This window comes from Peromyscus californicus, unplaced genomic scaffold, assembly GCF_007827085.1.
Source record: "Peromyscus californicus insignis strain IS unplaced genomic scaffold, ASM782708v3 Scaffold_22__1_contigs__length_63687245, whole genome shotgun sequence".
NCBI lineage: Eukaryota > Metazoa > Chordata > Mammalia > Rodentia > Cricetidae > Peromyscus > Peromyscus californicus.
Window position 1 is genome coordinate 29988686 of NW_026294525.1, and position 19700 is coordinate 30008385.

A 19700-nucleotide genomic window follows, 5' to 3' on the forward strand; every position below is an offset into this window, starting at 1 on the left:
TGTTTATTCATCTTAGTATAGTCCTTCCCTGGAGCTACGTGGCTCTTTCCCATTATAATAATATGCTTTTAAGTAATTTTGAGATCATTAAAATTTTAAAAGAAGACATTTTACCAATTACACAAAAAATGTACAAGAATCTAAGGAATAGAGCTGAGTGTAATTTTATACTCGTTGACTTTTTTTTTTTTTTTTTTTGCATTGTTTCTCTTTTCCCCCAAAGCTTATAGTTTTTGCTTGGACTGTTTACCAAAGCGATAGAATTTAATTTGTCAGGTAACCTCTCTAGAAACTATTCTATAGAGAAAAGGGAAAAAAAAAACTAAAAAGAGTTTGGGAAAAGATGTAGTATACATATATATGTATTCATGTATTATATACATGCATGTGCATATTGAAATAGGCTCACTGATGTAGCTCCAGGTGGGAGCCTGAAACTCACGTTATAGCCCAGGCTGTCTTGCTTCAGCTTTCCCGAGTGCTGAAATTACAGGTGTGAACCATCACACCCAACTGCAGTAATTTATTAAACTAATATTTTTGTCAAATTGTTAATTCTACAATTCGCCTTTGGGGACCTGGTGAGATTCTTCCTCAGATCTTTTAAAGGAAACACAAGTCAAAAGTTAAGTACTGGCAGTGCCTGGCCACTTCTTCGTTATGGGAAGTCAATTGTTTTTCTTTTTCTTTCTTTCTTTTTTTTTTTTTTCCAGAGCTGAGGACCAAACCCAGGGCCTTGCGCTTGCTAGGCAAGCGCTCTACCACTGAGCTAAATCCCCAACCCCTTGTTTTTCGTTTATTCTGCTTCAACAGAAAATCTTGGATAACCCCAACATTTTTCTGAAACATATGTCAGCTGATGGTGTCCAGAGTAAATCAGTCACCCAATTTTCATTTGTTACCTATCTCAGACCCCTTCATCCTTATGAGCTGGTAAATAAATTCAAATGTTTCTAGGCAAGATTCTAGCAAAGCTCAACCTAGGTGCCACCTTCTCCTGGAAGAACCATCAGGACCAACAGAAATAAATACATTGATGCCATCCATGGAAGAAGCTTGGCTCTCTTCAATGACAAGGTCCAATTCCCTTATTAAACGATTGGACTAGACTTTCAGCCATCCATGTAAGAATATATGAAAATGCTCTCTGAAGTCCAGCCAAATTCCACGGCCTGTTATCTATAATTTTAGTTTACTTTTCCAATGTCCATCAGTCTTGATAGCTATAAATACACAAGTTAGTCTCAGTAAACATGTGCCTTTTTTCCCCCAATGGATATTTCCTGTTGTTTTTCTTGTAGGTTGATGTTTAAGCGACTATTTCAGGAGGTTCACTTAGATTTCTGTGCAAGGAAGAATGCAAGAACTCAGCACCTTTGGCAGGGATAGATAAGCAGGAGAGAGGTGGCTGACTCCCTGCTTGAGTAATGCAGGTTACAGGTCTTTGCAGATTAGAAAATGCTAAATGTATTAGCTGGGGAGGACCAGAGCCAAAAATAAAAAGGAAAGAAACTGATGACAGTTGGTTTGCTTCTTGGCTTAGAATTGCATGAATCAGCAGCCTTGAGTTATTTTTAAAACAAGCAAATCTGATCTCCGTATGAAACCAAAGCTTTCAGGTAGAGATCCCCTTTACACATACACATTGTGCCCGGGACACTTAGATGCTGAGTCTCCCCCAGCCCTCCAAAGAGCCTTGATAGTTCTTAATACTTGGAAGTTTCTGTTGTGGGCTTGGCAGCCAAGTACCTCTGTGCAGGGCTTCCTGGAAAGAAGTGATCACTGACCAGTGATCAGATAGAAGGATCATCACATACGTGCTTGAAAGTGGTACAGAAGGGAAGCCATGGGTGACACAGAAGAGCACCTCACAGCTGATTCTCTGGAGACCCACAGAGTCTCCCCAGAACAGGAATCTAAGCTAAGAAGTGGGGCATTAGTAGGCTAGAGAAGGGTGGGAAAGAGCACCCCAAACAGATGGGGCACATAAGCCAGGGCCTGGGAATCTGGAACTGAGTAGTAACTGGAACAAGATAGGTGTAGCTCGGTGGAAAACAAAATTCCAGTCGCTAAGGGTTTTTGAAAGGCATCTTAAATAATTCTTCCACCCCTGGGAAATGAGGACGCATTTAGTGAATTGATCACCGAAGTCATAGACTTGTAGGAAAGTGTTAAATTCCTAAAATTCTTCCACTGGAGATTGGTGGCTTTGGATTAAGGTTTATGGCTCTGGCCACAAGGATAAAAATGCTGGAAATTTATTACAATAAGCTGGATTCTTGCTTTGCAAAGAGAGCCAAAGATTACAGCTTTAAGAGAGGAGATTTTCATTTGTTTTTATGGACATATTTACATGGTCTTCAATTTTTAAAATTGCATTTATTTATCTGGGTTGGGGGTAGGGTATGTCTGTGCCAGGGCCCTTGTATGGAAGTCAGAGGACAACTTTTGGGGAGTCTGTTCGCTTTCTGATGGCTCAGGTTATCAGGGCTGGTGCTTGTAACAATGACTGGAGTTCTCAGTTTTAAAACAGGACAAGGGATTACAAAGATGAGTGTGAAACATGAACAAATTTATTTACCGAATTTGTTCGTGTAAAGTTACAGAAGGGAGCAGGTAAAATCAAGAGATGGGGGAGCTGTAAGCCCCAAAGGTGATGGTGGGTGAAGGGAGAGGAGGATAAAGAGGACGAGAGAAGCCTTTGGGTGTGAGTCAGCTGACCACAGGCTACAGTCCACTTTGTAGTCCACTCCAGAACGCCTCTTAGTCTCTTCGAGAGGCAAGGCCCGCTTTGACCAGAGCCTTCCAGTTCTCTTTGTTGAAGTTAGTTACCTACAAGTAAACAAGAAGGTAAAGGACAACAGATGTCCCCAAGACGCTTCTATCTCTATTGTACTTATTGACTATTTAAGATTTCATTTTTAAGTGTGGGTGTGGGTGCCTGTGAAAGCCAGAGACGTTGGATCCTCCTGGAACTGGAGTTATAAGCAATTGGGTGGGGGCTACCTGACATGGGTGTTGGGAACCGAACTTGAATTCTCTAGAAGAGCAGTGCATGCTCTTGTCCTGCTCAGCCACCTCTCCAGCCCACGTTTGTTTGTTTTTGAGACAGGGTTTCTCTGTGTAGCCCTATCCTGGAACTCAATCTGTAGGCCAGGCTGGCCTCGAACTCACAGAGATAGGCCTACCTCTGCCTCCTTAGTGCAAGGATTAAAAGCATGGGCCACCACTCCAGGCTAGTTTGTTTGTTTTTGAGACAAGGTCTCATATATTCCAGGCTGGCCTCAAACTTAAGTAGAGCCAAGGCTGTCCTTGAACTCCTGATCCTTCTGGCTCTGCTTCCAGAGTGTCAGGATTACTGGCAAGTTTGGGTATTGCTGGGATCAAACCCAGGTCTTTGTTCACGGTAACTACGCAAGTACTCCTACAGACTGAACCACGTCTTCAGTCCTAATAATGATGATATTGATTCTTTATCAGTGTTGAATATGTCCAAGTGGGTGGTTCATGTCTGTAATCCCAGCATTTGAGAAACTGAAAGAGATTGCTGCAAGTATGAGGCACCAGTCTGGGCTACATAGTGAGTCCCAGGCCACCCTAGACTATAAAGCCAAAACTTGTCTCAAAAATCCAAATTGAGCCAGTAATATATAGCTTAGTGGTAAGAACACTTTCTGCCAAGCCAGAGAACCTGAGTTCAATCCTTTGTTCAATCCCTGGTGAAAGGAGAGAATCGACTTCCAAAAGTTGTCCTCTTACACACACACACACACACACACACACACACACACACACACACACACACACAATGTAAAGAAAAACAATACAAACAACAACAAAAAAATTAAAGTAATAGCATTAAAAACTGGACCTGGACACATCTGGCTACACCCTCTTGACTACTCTTACTGAAGATGAGCAGGAGTGATTTTCAACAGGTTTGGAGGGTTAATAGAACCAGCCTTCCCTTGGCTAGGGGCCCTTGCCTTTTAGAACGGTACCCTAATCAGTTGTGCTAATCAGACCCATGGTTCTTGAGACACACAAAGGAAAAAAAACCAGCAGCGCCTGAAGGAGTGGTGTTGTTCCCCCCCCCCACCCCAGCAACTTTTAGAAAATTTGCATTCCAATTTTCTTCACAGTTGAAATCCAAGCAGTTCCAAGGACTCAGTTGTTTATCAAAGATGCCTGCAAAGTCACAGGCTGATTTCACAGATTGAGTCTGAGCTGTATGTATGTCATGAAGTCCAGTAATGGATGGGTCACGGTTATTATGGGTGACAGTATTAAGTCAGAAATACCAATGATAAATGCATTAAAAACAGAAATTCCTGGGTTTGTTTTACAAATGTATGGGTTGAAAGGATCTGTAACGTCCATGCTGGAATGAATTGCACAACACAAAGTTGACCCTGACTTCTGTGCTCATGGTCAGGGTGACCTATAGATCAGGGACATGACTCAGGAGTTTACTGCATGGTACATCCATGTAGTGTCTATTGCACCAATCAGTTGAGCTACATACAATCTTATCTAAACACAAATAACTGCACTATTAACCCCAGGCATGAAAACCAGCTGCTCCATACCTAGAAGATGTACAAGTTGAGGCTAATGGGGCTCCCTTCCTCCTCATGACATGGACCAGGCCCTTAATTCATAAATGTATGCTTTTGTTCTGTTCAACATCTCAGAAGTACCGAATGCCATTTTGAGTCCTGTGTTTGTGGCTTTGTGCAGAAGTCCGTGGCAGGTGTCAACTTTGAATGGAGACCATGTCTGGAGGAAAGCCAGACTTCATAATTGACACACAGGCTGTTTTGTCAAGAGGATGTCCCCTCAGCTGTAGGGGACTTGGTTTCCTTATGTTCACACCTTACAATAACAAAGTGTCCTCAAGACAGTTACCCTGTCCTGGGACTCTACAGGCTGTGGAGCTGCGAAGGGCTAAACTGGGCTGTTGACAGAGGGTTAAACAGACTATGAGAGACAAGAACACTTGGACCAGCCTGTCATGCACTGGACAGATTGCTTGCTATTATATTACCCAGTATCTTTTTTTTTTTTTTTTTTTTTTTTTTTTTTGACAGGGTCTCTCTCACTATGTTGCCATGGCTGGCTTAGAACACGCTGTATAGACCAGGCAGGCTTTGAACTCATGAGATCTGCCTACCTCTGAGTGCTGAGATTAAAGCTGTATGCTTCTACATCCAGTAGAATTTTTTTTTTAAAGGTTAGGGATGTGGCTCGGTTGATAGAGGCTTTTGTAGCATCTAGAACTGCCTGCATTCGAGACCCAGCACCAATAAACCAAGCATAGTGGTGGATGGCTATTTTTCAACACTTGAGATAAGCAGTCTCAAAAAAAAAATACATAAATGAAAGCTGGTCCTTGTATGTGTCAAGTTCATACTTGACCATTTTACTTGAGTGTCTCGGTCTATAAAATTAATAATAAAATTTTCACAGTGTTGCTGTGAGGTTGGAGTGAGGCATCTGGGTATTGACTTAACTTCTTTCTGCCCCTATTCTTCTCATACTTCTTCCCCAGCTTCCCCATCATAAATAAAGAAAGAAACCAATCAGGCCTACCATGAAAGTCAGACGGCAGATCTGAGCTGTGGGCCCTGTGCCTGGCCTGTCACTGTCCCTTCCTTGCCCTGTGTTTCCATTGCACAGGAACTTGTTTGTCACATGGTTATGTCCTGTGTCTTTTCGCTCAGCAAAACCCGAATCAAAATAAGGAAGGGGACCACAAAGCAACCACATCTTTGAAGTGCTGAGGCTGCTGCGATTTTCACACAGGAGAGATTTTTAAAATCAACGTTCTTATTTCTAGACATAGATGTCATTTAGCTAACCCTGTCTGTCTTAGGGTTTCTGTTGTTGTGATGATACACCATGACCAAAAAGCAAGTTGAGGAGGAAAGGGTTTATTTGGCTTACACTTCCATATTGCTGTTCATCATTGAAAGAAGTCAGGACAGGAACTCAAACAGGGCAGGAACCTGGAGGTGGGAGCTGATGCAGAGGCCTTGGAGTGGTGCTGCTCAGTGGCTTGCTTCCCCTGGCTTTCTCAGCCTGCTTTCTTATAGAACCCAGGACCAGCAGCCCAGGGATGGCACTTCGCACAATGGGCTGGGCCCTTCCCCAGCCAATCACTAAATTAAGATCTTATGAAGACATCGTCTCAGCTGAGGTTCCCTCTTCTCAGATAACTTCATTTGTGTGTCAAGTTGACATAAGACTAGCCAGCACAACTGACCCCTTGTCAACTTGACTCACAAACGTGTTGCTATTAAGCCAGACCTTTCCTTTCTTTTACCACCAAGAGTCTCACATTAGAAACATAAAACCTTTAATAGTCCCACAGTCTTACAAATTCAAACACATTAAAATTTCACTCTCTTCAGGGCTGTGGGGTTGAGGGCTGGGCAGCAGCATCTTGAACACCATGAGAGGCTTCAGCATCAAGGATGGTACTGTGTCTTCCTCACCAATGTGTCGTACTCAGGAAATGAGAAAAGAGTGCATTGGTGAAATTATTAAGGCCACTCCACGTAGTTAAAAGGGAGGTTTATTTTGTGGTGTAACTTACAAGTGAAGGGATAGTTTTTACATGGGTCTGGGAAAGGTGTAGCGCAGTCCGGCGGTGTTCTCTGGAGAACTCTGCTCGGTCTACCTCCAGCGTCCAGGGTCCAGGAACCAAGAGAGCTGGTGCATCGGATCTTGGGTCTTCAGGGTCCTCTCTTGGCCCCGCCTTGTAGTTGTGACAGTTACCGAAGCCTCAATGGGGGTTAGAACTTCCAGATCAAAGCTGGAATGGCTACCCACTACAGGAGTGTGTATTTCTCCATTTCATGAGATTACAATTTATTCAGATAAGGATGTATTCTGCAAGGTGGTTGAGATTCTATGCTGGTCAAATGAAAAAATGGAGATTGCAACAAAGGACCCTTTAAATCCAATTAAGCAAGATGTGAAAAAAAAAAGGAAAGCTCCATTACGTTGCAAATGTATTCGCTTATACATCAGGAACTATGGTGCCATCCTTCAGACATGGGAAGACCCAGGACACAGTGACAAACGCACTGGCTGTTGTGGTGACAATGACCCAATAGATATTTGTGAAATTGGAAGCAAAGTGTGCAAAAGGTGATAATAGTCAGGGTGAGAGTTCTGGGTATATTGGCTACGATTGATGAAGTTGGAACCAACTGGAGGAAAGTCACTGCTATTAATGTGGACAATCCAGATCCAGCCAGTTATAATGGTATGGCTGATGTTGAATGGCTGACACCTGGCTACTTAGAAGCTCCTATTGACCGTTTTAGAAGGTATGAGATTCCTGACGGAAAACTAGAAAATGAGTTTGCATTCAATGCAGAATTTAAAGACAAGGATTTTGCAATTGACATTATTAAAAGCATTCATGATTATTGGAAAGCATTAGTGACTAAGAAAACAGATGGAAAAGAAATCATTTGCATGAACACCAGCATCAGAGAGCCCCCCTTCAAGTGTGGTCCTGATGCTGCCAAAGCCATTATGGATGCTTTGTCACCACCATGTGAATCATCCTGCTCCCTGCCAACAGATGTGGATAAATGGTTCCATCACTAGAAAAACTGATGAGATTCCTCTGGAATACAAGGTGAGACTGCTGCATCCTGTTCACCTGGAAACATTAGATGCAAAAGTATTATCGATTTTTCACAGCTTTAAATTTCTATAACTTACCTAATGAAGTAGATTCTCTGTGACCTGTCTAACATGTTCAGAAAGTTAGCCATCCAGACATTTCACCTCTCAACCAAGACAGCTTTTACTACATGTTAGCTTTCAAAGCCAGGGTAACATGGAAGTCATTTGGGCGTAGATAAACACATATTACTGTGTTAGGAAATAAAATTATTTTGCAGAAAAAAATTCAAGCTCTCTGAAAATCCAAAATCTCTTTTAAAAGTTCAAATTCTAAAAGAGATTTTGGATTTTTAGAGAGCTTGAATTTTTTTCTGCAAAATAATTTTATTTCCTAACACAGTAATATGTGTTTATCTACGCCCAAATGCGTAGCGGTGGTGGCGCACGCCTTTAATCCCAGCACTCGGGAGGCAGAGCCAGGCGGATCTCTGTGAGTTCGAGGCCAGCCTGGTATCCAAAGCGAGTACCAGGAAAGGCGCAAAGCTACACAGAGAAACCCTGTCTCGAAAAACCAAAAAAAAAAAAGTTCAAATTCTTTCAGCTGTAGGCTCCTGTAAAAATCAAGATTAAATTAAATACCTTCTTCAAGAGAGAAGAACCAGGGGGCTGGAGAGATGGCTTAGTGTAAGAGCACTAGCTGCTTTTCCAGAGGACCCAGGTTCAATTCCCAGCACCCACATAGCAGCTCACAACTGTCTATAACTCCAGTTCCAGGGGACCCGACACCCATGGCAAAAGACCAATGTACATAAAATAGAAATAAATACAGAGAGAGAGAGAGAGAGAGAGAGAGAGAGAGAGAGAGAGAGAGAGAGAGAGAGAGAGAGAACGACAACCAGGGCACAGTCACAATCCGAACCAAGCAAAACCAAAACTCCAACAGCATAAATAACTCAATGTCTAATTACATGGAATTCACTCACTATCTTCTGGGCTCCTCCAAGGAGCTTGGGTCGCTTCGCCAGCTCTGCCCTCTGCAGCACACACAGCTTGTCTTCTAGGCTCTGGCTGGCTGCATTTCACTGCCACTGCTGTTCTTGGTGATCATCCCATGGTACTGGCATCTCCAAAACACTGGTGTCTTCTACTGCAACTGGGCTGCAACTTTCACCAATAGCCTCTCATAGGCTCTCTTCATGGTGCCAAGCCTCAACTTCTTTGCATGACCCCTTCATTCCAGGGCCTTCAGCTGCCACTGAGGCTGTACCTTCACCAATGGACTCTCTTGACCTCTCGCTGTCAAGCTTCAGCTGCTTTCCATGACCCTTCATGACTTCAAAACCAGTACCACCTGGGTGAGTCTTACACCAATACCAAGTTCGGCTGTCAGCACAAGGCAAAACCTCAGCCACCTCTGGAACACAGCTTGTATGTGCCGACCCTGAGTAAACATCCCAGATTTCACCACAGTGATGCTTGTCTCTTCTGAATCACCATTACTTTCTTAGCTCCAGCTAGCCAGCATCAATTGTCCCAGTAATGTAAGAGATTCACTTCAATGTTGCCAGGCTCTTGTTAATTACGGATGACTCTTCAGCCCCAGCTTTCCAAAACGACAAAATTTCCACTCAAAACAGAAAACGGTCCCAATAGAGTGTTTAAAGTGCCCTCTGAAACTTCACAAGCCAGGCTTCCATCCTCTGCACCGCTCTCAACTTTGTCTTCAAATCTCCAACAAAACAGCCCACTGAGCTCTCAATACTCAGTAGCTTTTCCAGCCTAAGGTTCCAAAGTCCTTCCACAATCCGCCCAAAAACATGACCAGGTCCGTCACAGCAATATCTCACAGTCCTGGTACCAACTTGTGTTAGTTAGGGTTATCTCTTGCTGCGATGAAACACCATGACCAAAAACCTAGTTGGGGAGGAAAGGGTTTATTTGGCTTACACTTCCATATTACTGATCATCATCGAAGGAAGTCAGGGCAGGAACCTCAAGACAGGAGCTGATACAGAGGCCATGGAGGAGGGCTACTTACAGGCTGGTGGCTTGCTCAGCCTGCTTTCTTATAGAACCCAGGACCACCAGCCCAGGATGACACCACCAGCCCAGGATGACACCACCTGCAATGGGCTGGGCTCTCCCTCAACAATCACTGATTAAGAAAATGCCTTACAGCTGGACCTTACGGAGGCATTTTCTCAATTGAGGTCCCCTCCTTTTAGCAACTTGTGTGTCAAGTTGACATAGACTAGCCAGTAGACTGTCTCAAGAAAGCAAACACACACGAAAGAAAACAATGAACTTTCCTTACCTGCACATGTATAGGAAAACATGCACTAGGGTTTTCAAAATAATTATCACTTATAGATTGATGAGAATATCTTAGGATTTTGATGGATGTTTTTGTCTTTGGTTCTGCACTAGCGTTTCATATAGCCCAGGCTCTCCTTGGGCTCCCAGTTTTTTTTTTTTTTTTTTTTTTTTTTTTTTTTTTTTTTTTATTTTATTTTTTTTTTTTTTTTGGTTTTTCGAGACAGGGTTTCTCTGTGTAGCTTTGCGCCTTTCCTGGGACTCACTTGGTAGCCCAGGCTGGCCTCGAACTCACAGAGATCCGCCTGGCTCTGCCTCCCGAGTGCTGGGATTAAAGGCGTGCGCCACCACCGTCCGGCTTGTTTTTTTGTTTTTTTGAGACAGGGTTTCTCTGTATAGCTTTGCGCCTTTCCTGGAACTCGCTCTGTAGCCCAGGCTGGCCTCGAACTCACAGAGATCCGCCTGCCTCTGCCTCCTGAGTGCTGGGATTAAAGGCGTGCGCCGCCACCCACCGCCTGGCTTGGGCTCCCAGTTTTTAAGAGACAGGCCTTAAATGGTTATCCTCCTGCCTCTCTGCCTCCAGTGGGATTATAGATGTACCACACCATGGCCTGGTTTGCTAAGCTTTCCGAGAACAAGTCAGTCTACATCATTCATTAGGCCAGGAGTAATGAACAGTAAAGATGGGAACATCACTGTTAATTTGCTTTCTGCAAGGATCATACTATAAAACTTTAAGGCACAATGAAAATATTTCCAAGTGTCATAATGAATTGTTCGAGCTATAATTTGATCATTCATTTTTTAGTATGCCTTCATCCCAGATAATTTAGAAATAAAACTTAATCTTTAGAGCATTAAAAGTGCTATATTTTTTATTTTTTATTTTAGAGGGGGTGCTGAGACTGTGTCACATAGCTCAGGCAAGCCTAGAAGTCAATATGTAGCTGAAGATAGCCTTGAACTGACTTTGCTTCCCAAGTGATGGGATTACAGGTATGCACCGCTACACCCTGTTTATTATTTTCTTATTAATCCATCACCATCAACTCTATGTTTCTCAAATCCAAATATAAAGACTAAAAGCTTTTAAAAGAGAAAATACTTAATAGGAATGGAAAAGGATTATATCCATATATTTTAGCTTTCACATTTTCATTGTATAAATGTACTGCACAGGGGATTGTGTAATGTAAGGACTTTCTCCATGCAAGTATATATTGAGCTTAAACATTTTTATTTGAAAGATACTAGATGGAACACACAGGTAATCTAGAACTCACAAGGTTCAGACGGTGGGGTTGTGAGCTTGAGGCTAGCTTGAGCTGTACAGTGAGACTTTGTCTCAAAAAAATAAAGAAAAGACATGAGAATTATCTTATGTGTGTGTGTGTGTGTGTGTGTGTGTGTGTGTGTGTGTGTGTGTGTGTGTATACTAGTGTATGGAGGCCAAACAACAACCATGACTGACATTCCTTCAGTGCTGTCTACCTTGGGCCTTGGGGTTTTTGTTTGTTTGGTTTTGCTTTTTGAGACAGAGCGTCTGATTGGCCCAGAACTCACAAGCACACCATACTGGCTGGCCATTGAGCCCCAAAGATCTGCCAGTCACTGTCTCTCTAGCTCTGGAATTACAAGCAACCATTCACTCGCCTAGCTTTTTTATATGGGCTCTGGAGGGGACTGAACTCGGATCCTCCAGCTTACAAGGCTTCCACTTTCTTACTCAGCTGTCACTCAAGCCTGGGAATATTTTCTGTAGAGTTACAAAAGGCTGAGATGCTAAGACTCAAAAGGGCCCAGGCTGTTCAAGTTGTCCAGTTTTTTTCACTTTAGATTAAAAACCAACCAGACACCCGAGTTCAGGAGGAGCGCATAGCCAATAGGAGTTATAAGAAGAGCGGATAAAGGCAGCAGGATATTCCCAAGCACTTTTGGAAAGCAATTGACTTCATGTCTCTTATCTGCAGGCCGGTGGTGGGTTTGGAGCCGGGTCAGCGAGTGAACGTTTTCGCACATGGGTTTCTCTGGATCACTTGGCAGCTCAGAAGCTGGTGTATTAATTATGAGAGGGAAGCAGGGGGCTGCTTTCCATAGCGGCACAATGCGGTGCTTTCTGTTGGGTGGGACTCTCTGTCCAGATTTCCTTTGTACCAGATGGCCGTCCCCCAAAGCCCCAAAGCTCCTGGGATCATTCGGATTCCAGATGTGCTCGCTCCTGTAGTTCAGCCTTTAGAGAGAGGCAGCGCTCTCCTCGCCAAGTCAGCCTGTAGACTCTTCAGAAATGTGGAGAGGCGCACTTCGAATATAGCCGATCGTTTTTCATTCCTGACTTTGATCAGCAAAATAAGCACTGTGGGGTTTTTGTTGTTGTTGTTGACATTTAGATTTTAAGTAGAAGAATACTTGCTCTGTGCATAATGCAGTGATGAACACCAGACAGGATCCAACTCCTGGGTCTCAGGGTTCACAGCTTCTCCTTTCTTAATTCATCAAACTTGTCCTGAATCCAATTACACTCCTTCCATTTGGCAAAATAATTCATTTTGTCCGTTAGTAAGTACACTGTACTTTGATATTAGAAAAAAAAAAAACATGTTTTCACTTTAATGTGTTCCAGATTGGAGATGCTTATTAAGTCTGGTCTGCCTTATTTCCCAGTTGTACCAATTAAAAATACTAATTATTTCAGTGCTTGTATCCCAGGATCATCATTCCATGAATGAAAGTTTTTGAAGGAATCAAAATTTAAAGAAAAGACTGATTTGGGGAATTAGTCTCATTTTAAAATGTTTTATGTGAGTTTATTAGACAGTGTTGAAACTCTACGGTTTCTAGTCTGTTCTGGGAGTCTGCTTTGTGGCAAGGAGTCATCAGAGTCCCTTGCTTTATTACAGCATGACTGTAATTGTGTCTGAAAAGGGACATACCTTGATTGAACTGCCACCAGGCTTTCAAATGAGGTTTCCACATCTACTCCTTATCATGTCTATAAGAGAGTTCAAACTATTCTCGAGATTCATTATTCTCTAAGATAATGGCCACTTTCTGAATTCATAAATCAACCCCCTCTCTTGTTCTCACGAGGGACAGTCCAGGTCTGTGTGGACAGGAAGTGGGTTATTTACTTTTCTGATGTAAAATAGGGGAGAATGCAAGAAGATGATCTTCCCAGCTGGAAGGCAATCTTTTCCCAGAGATGTGGTGAAAAATCTCTGTTACTATTGTCCAGAAAAAAATATCACTAAGTCAGTGTAACAAAGGGAGACATCATGTTGGGGAAGGACATAGATGCATTTTTATTGCTGTAAACTTGTGTGGGTATGTAGGTTATCTATGGTGTATTATTTTCCATGACAAGTTTGTTCTCATTTAAATGAGATTACAAGCACATACTTCATTTATGCCCTCTGATATCCTATTGCTTGAGAGAAGAGAATATTTTTGGTAGAAAGTTGTTTCAGTGGGGTCAGATAATGTGCTAAGGCTCAGAAAACAAAGCTAGGATAAGAAGCCACTTTCCTTAAAAACTGCATATAAGTGAAAGTTACTTACTTTGTGGAAGTGAGGCCAGGGACACTGAGTTCCCAAACTGTAAAGCATTCACTCAACAATGAGTTCTTTCCTAAGTCATACAGTGGCAGCCTTTGGAATGATTATGGCGGATGCCTTGTTATTCAAATGTAAGTAATGGTGGGAGGATGAGAGGAATTGAGAGATCCCCTGATGCCTTCCACCTGCACCCATGAGCACATGGGCGGTAACAGCCTTCTGAGTTTTGAGAAGGAGAGCCTAAGTTCCACATGTAGGAAAACACAATTGGCATAATTATCTAAAAAAAAAAAAAAAAAAAAAAAAAAAGCCCTCTTTAACATTCAATATTTAGAATAAAGCTATTTTAGTTATCAGAATTGTTGGCAAGACACCTCAACAAGTCATCCCTTAATGGACTTTTAAAATTGTTCACCTCAGGATGAGGTGGACACAACAGATGAAGACGCAGTTCTAGAAGAAATTATTTCATGTTGACTTCACATTATGTAAGAGGTGTTGGAATGGAATTATATGTCTTTTTTGAAGATACAAGGTTTCACTGCAGTTCTGGCTGCCCTCCTGTGTTTCCACATGTAGAGAGCTAAGGGTATAGATGTATACTATTACACTCAGCTAGTAATTTTTTTTAAACTTCATTTTTAAACTCTAGTTTCCGGAATCCCTCTTCCTGTGACCTCCTCAACAGGGGACAAATCTTCCGTTATGACAATCACTGTACATTCTAATGTGCACACAGGGGCTGGGGAGATGGCTCAGTCAGCAAAGGGCTGTCTGTGGAAGCAGGAGAAATTGAGCTTGGATTCCCAATGTCCACTCAAAAAGCTGTGTGTCCTGACGCCAGGAAGCAGAGATGGGCGTCCTTGGAGCTCATTGGCTAGCCACTCCAACTACATTGATGAAATGCAGGTTCCGTGAGAGACTCTGCATTAAAAATAAAATGGAGAGATATTGAGGAAGAAACTTTATGTCATCCTCTGGCCTACACACACACACACACACACACACACGCACACGCACACGCACACGCACACGCACACGCACATGCACACGCACACCCACCCAACATACATACAGCTCTCAAATATTTGAGTATTTAAAAACGTATACATAAAGTCAGATAATACCGAGGGTCCTCGCATGCATGTGGGCCCAAACTAACATAGTGCATGAGATCTAAAAGTAAAGGTTGCCCACACCCTCATGTTTGGAAGTCATGTTGTTATGTTTGGGGAAAAAACTAATTGATTAAAAATAATTCAAGGCTGAAGAGATGGCTCAGTGGTTAAGAGCACTGGCTGCCCTTTCAGAGGACCCAGGTTTGACTCTCAGAACCCACATAATGGCTCACATCTGTAACACCAGTCCCAAGGGATCCGACATCTTCTGGCCTCCTCAGGCACCAGGCACGCACTCGGTACACAGGCACACACGCAGGCAAACACCTATAAAATAATAAAGTGAATTTAAATAAAGAAATAACCGAGCTCATTAAGTAAAACACTTGATTTTTGTTCTTCATTTAAATATATGTTATACGTTCATACACTTCTTACAGTTAAATCTTCTCTAAGGTTTTTATGCGGAATTCCATTATTTTGAAGCAATCCCCTGGTTTTTCTGAGTGTTTTGACCTTTCATTTTGCTCCCCTCTGTTCTCATCCCCCTCTCTTTTCGACGGTGGGTTCATTTGCTTCAGAGCTGTTCCTAACTCCTAAACTTCAGGAAGTTCTTCAGGGACCTTAACCTTAGCCCTGGAGGCCACGTGAAAGTTTGCATAACACATCCCTTATTCTCAGCGGAGTCACATGAGGAAGATGTTATCTTGTTTTTCATGGCTCAAGAGAATATTCCAGAACCTAAACCTGTACTTCGTTGTGTTATTTTGTTAGTCTGACTCAGTTTACCTTCATGCTTCAAGCTTTGCCTGTTTTGTGAAGATAACCAAGCATTTCTCATTAATAAGTCCTCTAAAATCAGGGCGTGATGGCACACACCTTTAATCCCAGCACTTGGGAGGCAGAAGCAGGCTGACCAATGTGAGTCTGAGACAAGCACAGTCTTTCATAGCCAGTTTCATGGCTATATAGACCCTCAGCCCTGCATTTGTGAAGTTTCGTTTTGACCCTTTAAGGTTCTTATTAAGTTAATAATTTGTTTAAATTTAGAATTGTTTTTAGTGTAATTGATAAGGGTGTTTATAGAGCATGGAGGCTATATAGAAATTATACCTATATCAAAAAACCCTGGTTTTTGTTTCTCTGTTCTTTTTTTTTTCTGACATTTTTCCTTTGCTCTTGGGGGAATTTCTAATTTTGTGTTTTTCCAGAAAAATTCTGGTCAAAATATATATATATATTTTAAATCAGAAACTATCTGCATAGTACTAGTAAGACAACAGCGTGGGTTTCACTTGACATTTAGTGGGATGACGAACAATTTTAGAGATGTTTTGGGTCACTTAAATCCAATGTCTACTGTTTTCTCCTCCTCACCTTCCTCTTTATTTCGGGAAAGCTGGTTGAGAATGGTGGCCACATATACAAACGTGCCATTTGGAGTTCACTCATGCCCCGGGAGTTGAGGCCTTTAGAACAGTAGCCGAGGTAACCTTGCCTGGCACGTTCAGTGTTCGAAAGTGCCTCCCTGGCACGTGACTTTACTTCAGGAAAGAATCCATGGCAAACTTAGCCAACAAGTGTAATGAGTGAAGCCCATGGAGACTTAAAGGAAACCATCACAGTTGACACTCTCTGTCTCCTTTTTCCTGATGACACAGAGTGAGCTGAGGGATAAGAATCACACAGCCTTATTTTTGTACAAGTCCAGAGAAAGTACTGCTCCAAGTTAGAATTAATGACTGAGCATGATGCACCTGCCTTCAAGGTCTCCCAACAGATGCTGCTGGGAAAAGTCTAAGGTTATCATTTCAACCACACATCGCTTATTTCTTTATAATGCTGCCTTTATCACAGTTTTTCCAATGATGGCTTTCTACTCTTAAACATCAACAGACCCCGTCTTCACTTTATTTTTTGTTTGTTTGTTTAATTTGTTGAAATAGATTCTCATTTAACTCAAGCTGACCTGGAATTTGTGCTGATCCTGTCTCCACCCGAGGAATGCCAGAATTGTAGGTGTGTGCCATTCTGCGTGTTTTACCTGGTACCCAAGGATTCATGCATACTAGACAGGCACTCTATCAAACTCAGCTATCTCCCCAGTCCAGCATATCTGTTCTGTTTGCAAAAAAAATATGAAAGACAGATAGGCAAGTCAGTCATAGGGGAGAGAGAGAGAGAGAGATTGGTTCACAAATATAGATGGCCGGGCGGTGGTGGCGCACGCCTTTAATCCCAGCACTCGGGAGGCAGAGCCAGGCGGATCTCTGTGAGTTCGAGGCCAGCCTGGGCTACCAAGTGAGTTCCAGGAAAGGCACAAAGCTACACAGAGAAACCCTGTCTCAAAAAACCAAAAAAAAAAAAAAATATATAGATGATAAGTCATTTTTTAAATCGGAAAGATAGCACACATTAAATATTTATTAATTGTGTGCATGTGAGCAGGTGTGTGCATATACACACAGAGACCAGAGGAGAATTTTGCAGTTAGCTCTCTCTTTCTACTTTCACATGGGCTCTGGGAATCAAACTCAGGTTTCCGGATTCCACTGCAAGTACCCTTACCTGCAGAGCCATCTCATAGGTCCCTGATTTCTTTTTGTTTGTTTGTTCTTTAATTGAGGTGCAAGGACTTGGTGGTACATGCTTGTAATCCCAGCCCTTGGGATGTAGAGGCAGGGAGATCAAGAGTTCAAGGGTCATAATGAGTTTGAGACCAGTGTTAGCTACAGGGGACTCTGTCTTAATGGAAAAATAATTTGAGAAACTTGGAAATTAAAGAAAAACATTCAAATAGTCTCAATAAGCATTGATTCATATATTCATCTTCAAAATACAACTTTATATTATGATTCCTTTTATTAAACATGATATGGGTAATGCTTCTCCATATTATTAAAACCACCTCGTAGCCAAGTGAGATGGCCCATAACTCTCATAAGAGGCTGAGGCAGGTGGACATGGAGTTTCTGGAAGGCCAGCCTGGGTTACATAGAGCCACGGTGTCTCAAAACAAATTAACAACGGTCAGGAGTAGTAACATTGGCCTTTAATGCCAGCACTCAGGAGGCAGGGGCATTTGGATCTGTGTGTGTTCCAGATCAGCCTGGTCTAGAGTGAGTTCCAGGACAGTCAGGGATACACATAAGAAACCTTGTCTCAAAACAACAACAAAAAAACCTACCTGACAAATGGCGGTTTGTAGGGAGCATGTGAATTTTGTTTTTGTTTTTGTTTTTCGAGACAGGGTTTATCTGTATAGTTTTGGTGCCTGCCCTGGATCTCACGCTGTAGACCAGGCTGGCCTCGAACTCACAGAGATCCGTTTGGCTCTGCCTCCCCAGTGCTGGAGTGCTGGGATTAAATGTGTGAGTCACCACAGCCTGGCAACATGTGAATTCTTACATACCACATTTACTCAGACATTTTTTTTTCTATCAAGTATTAGGTTAAGTTGCTTCTAGTAATCTGTTGTTGCTGTTGTTTATTTATTTTTGATAAGGAGTTGGCCTCGAGTCCTTGATCCTCCTGCCTCAGCATTCTGAGTACTGGGATTATAGGTGTGCCACTTAGCCCAGCTAGATTTATTAATTTTTTTTAGATTTATGAGTTACTTATTAGGACACATTACCCAAATTGAGATACATGGGGCAAGATTATTGAACATCTTAAAGCTCTGGAAACTTCCAAAAATTTAAAAAATTAATGTTTAACAGTCTATGAGAATGTTCGCTTTATCAAATCTGCATTGAAATATTGTTATTTTAAAAATTAGGTCTCTATGTTATCTAGATATCATTTTCTTTCCAAATATAGACAGCCTAATTAAATATCATTATTGCTAGCCCATGCCTTTACATGGGAAAGAAAGATAAATGTGCAGTATCTGAAATCTATGGGTTAAGCATTTTCCCCTCTGGCTTTTCTGTGTATTGTCTGGTGGTGTGGGGGGAGTGTGGTGATGAATCTGTGAACTAATTTTTGATCTACATCAGCAATCTTTGAGGCAGATTTTCCATAGTATCAAGGGCTGACGCCTGACTCATCTGCAGGAGAATTACATAAATTGCTGTGTGCTGAGCTGTGGTCCTTTACTCCTCCTCGGCATCTAATTATTGCAAGGTCAGATCTGTTAATCATCACCCAGATGTGCATCATGCTCTTGTCCTGAACAGAATTTTTTTTTTTTTTTTTTTTTTGCATATAGGTATTTCAAAGGTTTTAACTGAGGGAACCAAGCATTGAAAAATGAAATGCCTAGCTCAAGAAAGAAATTCCAAAGATTTATTTAAGCTACATTATTTACCTATTGTGTGTATACCACAGTGGATGTATGTGAAAGTCAGAGGATAATTTACAGGCATTCTCTCCTTCCACCATAGGGGGGAATTGAACTCAGGTCTTCAGGCTTGGCAGCAAGTGCCTTAACCCATTGAGCCATCTTACTGGCCCCAAAGGTTTTAATGAAGTTTTTTTTTTTCTTTTCTTTTTTAAACCTAATTTCCCACTCCTGAACTTGAGACCTTATTCTCCCTATTCTCCACAGAGAACAAAGCCCCAATCTGTGCATGCCAGCACATACCTGTACATAGAAACCAAGTGGAAATACGTGCATGGACATTGTCCTGAAAGAACCCACCAGAAACTTTCTGTAGTGGTCAGTAAGACATGGGGACACATCTTCTCTTCCCTGTCTGTGCATGCCATCTGATGGGAGCTACTGTTCCCCCTTGAAAATCATTTTAGGATAAGACTGGATCACTTCCACGAATGTTCTGAAGAGAGATTCATCCATCTCCTGTAAGAAACTAAGCGTTTGTGAGACATGGAGATGGAGTCGAGACTTCTATGCAGTGACACTGTGACAGCAACAGGACAGAATGACTTCAGCAGATGTTTAAGTGGCAGGCGGCTCTGACTTACTTTCCTTTGTGCCCTCGAAGGCTATAATCGTACTGGAGTCAGCGGGGAGGGTAAGGCAGGTTTGCAGAACAGGACGAGGTGACTGCCGAGCGCAGCAGATGGGAGACAAAGTGCTACAGATCCTCTTTTATCTCTCTGCTGTAGCCC

The 19700-nt window shown here is 42.3% G+C and overlaps 2 protein-coding genes across 2 annotated transcripts in view; both read left to right on the forward strand.

Annotated features, from left to right (window-relative positions):
- Nucleotides 1-19700, forward strand: part of Sgk1 (serum/glucocorticoid regulated kinase 1) — a 129103-nt gene that overhangs the window by 59477 nt on the left and 49926 nt on the right. The window lies entirely within an intron of this gene.
- On the forward strand, nt 5997-7865 carry LOC128118495 (inorganic pyrophosphatase-like). Its single transcript, XM_052751168.1, is given in 2 exon segments — nt 5997-7154; nt 7157-7865. Coding segments are annotated over 2 exon segments (831 nt in total). The 5' UTR covers nt 5997-6790; the 3' UTR covers nt 7624-7865.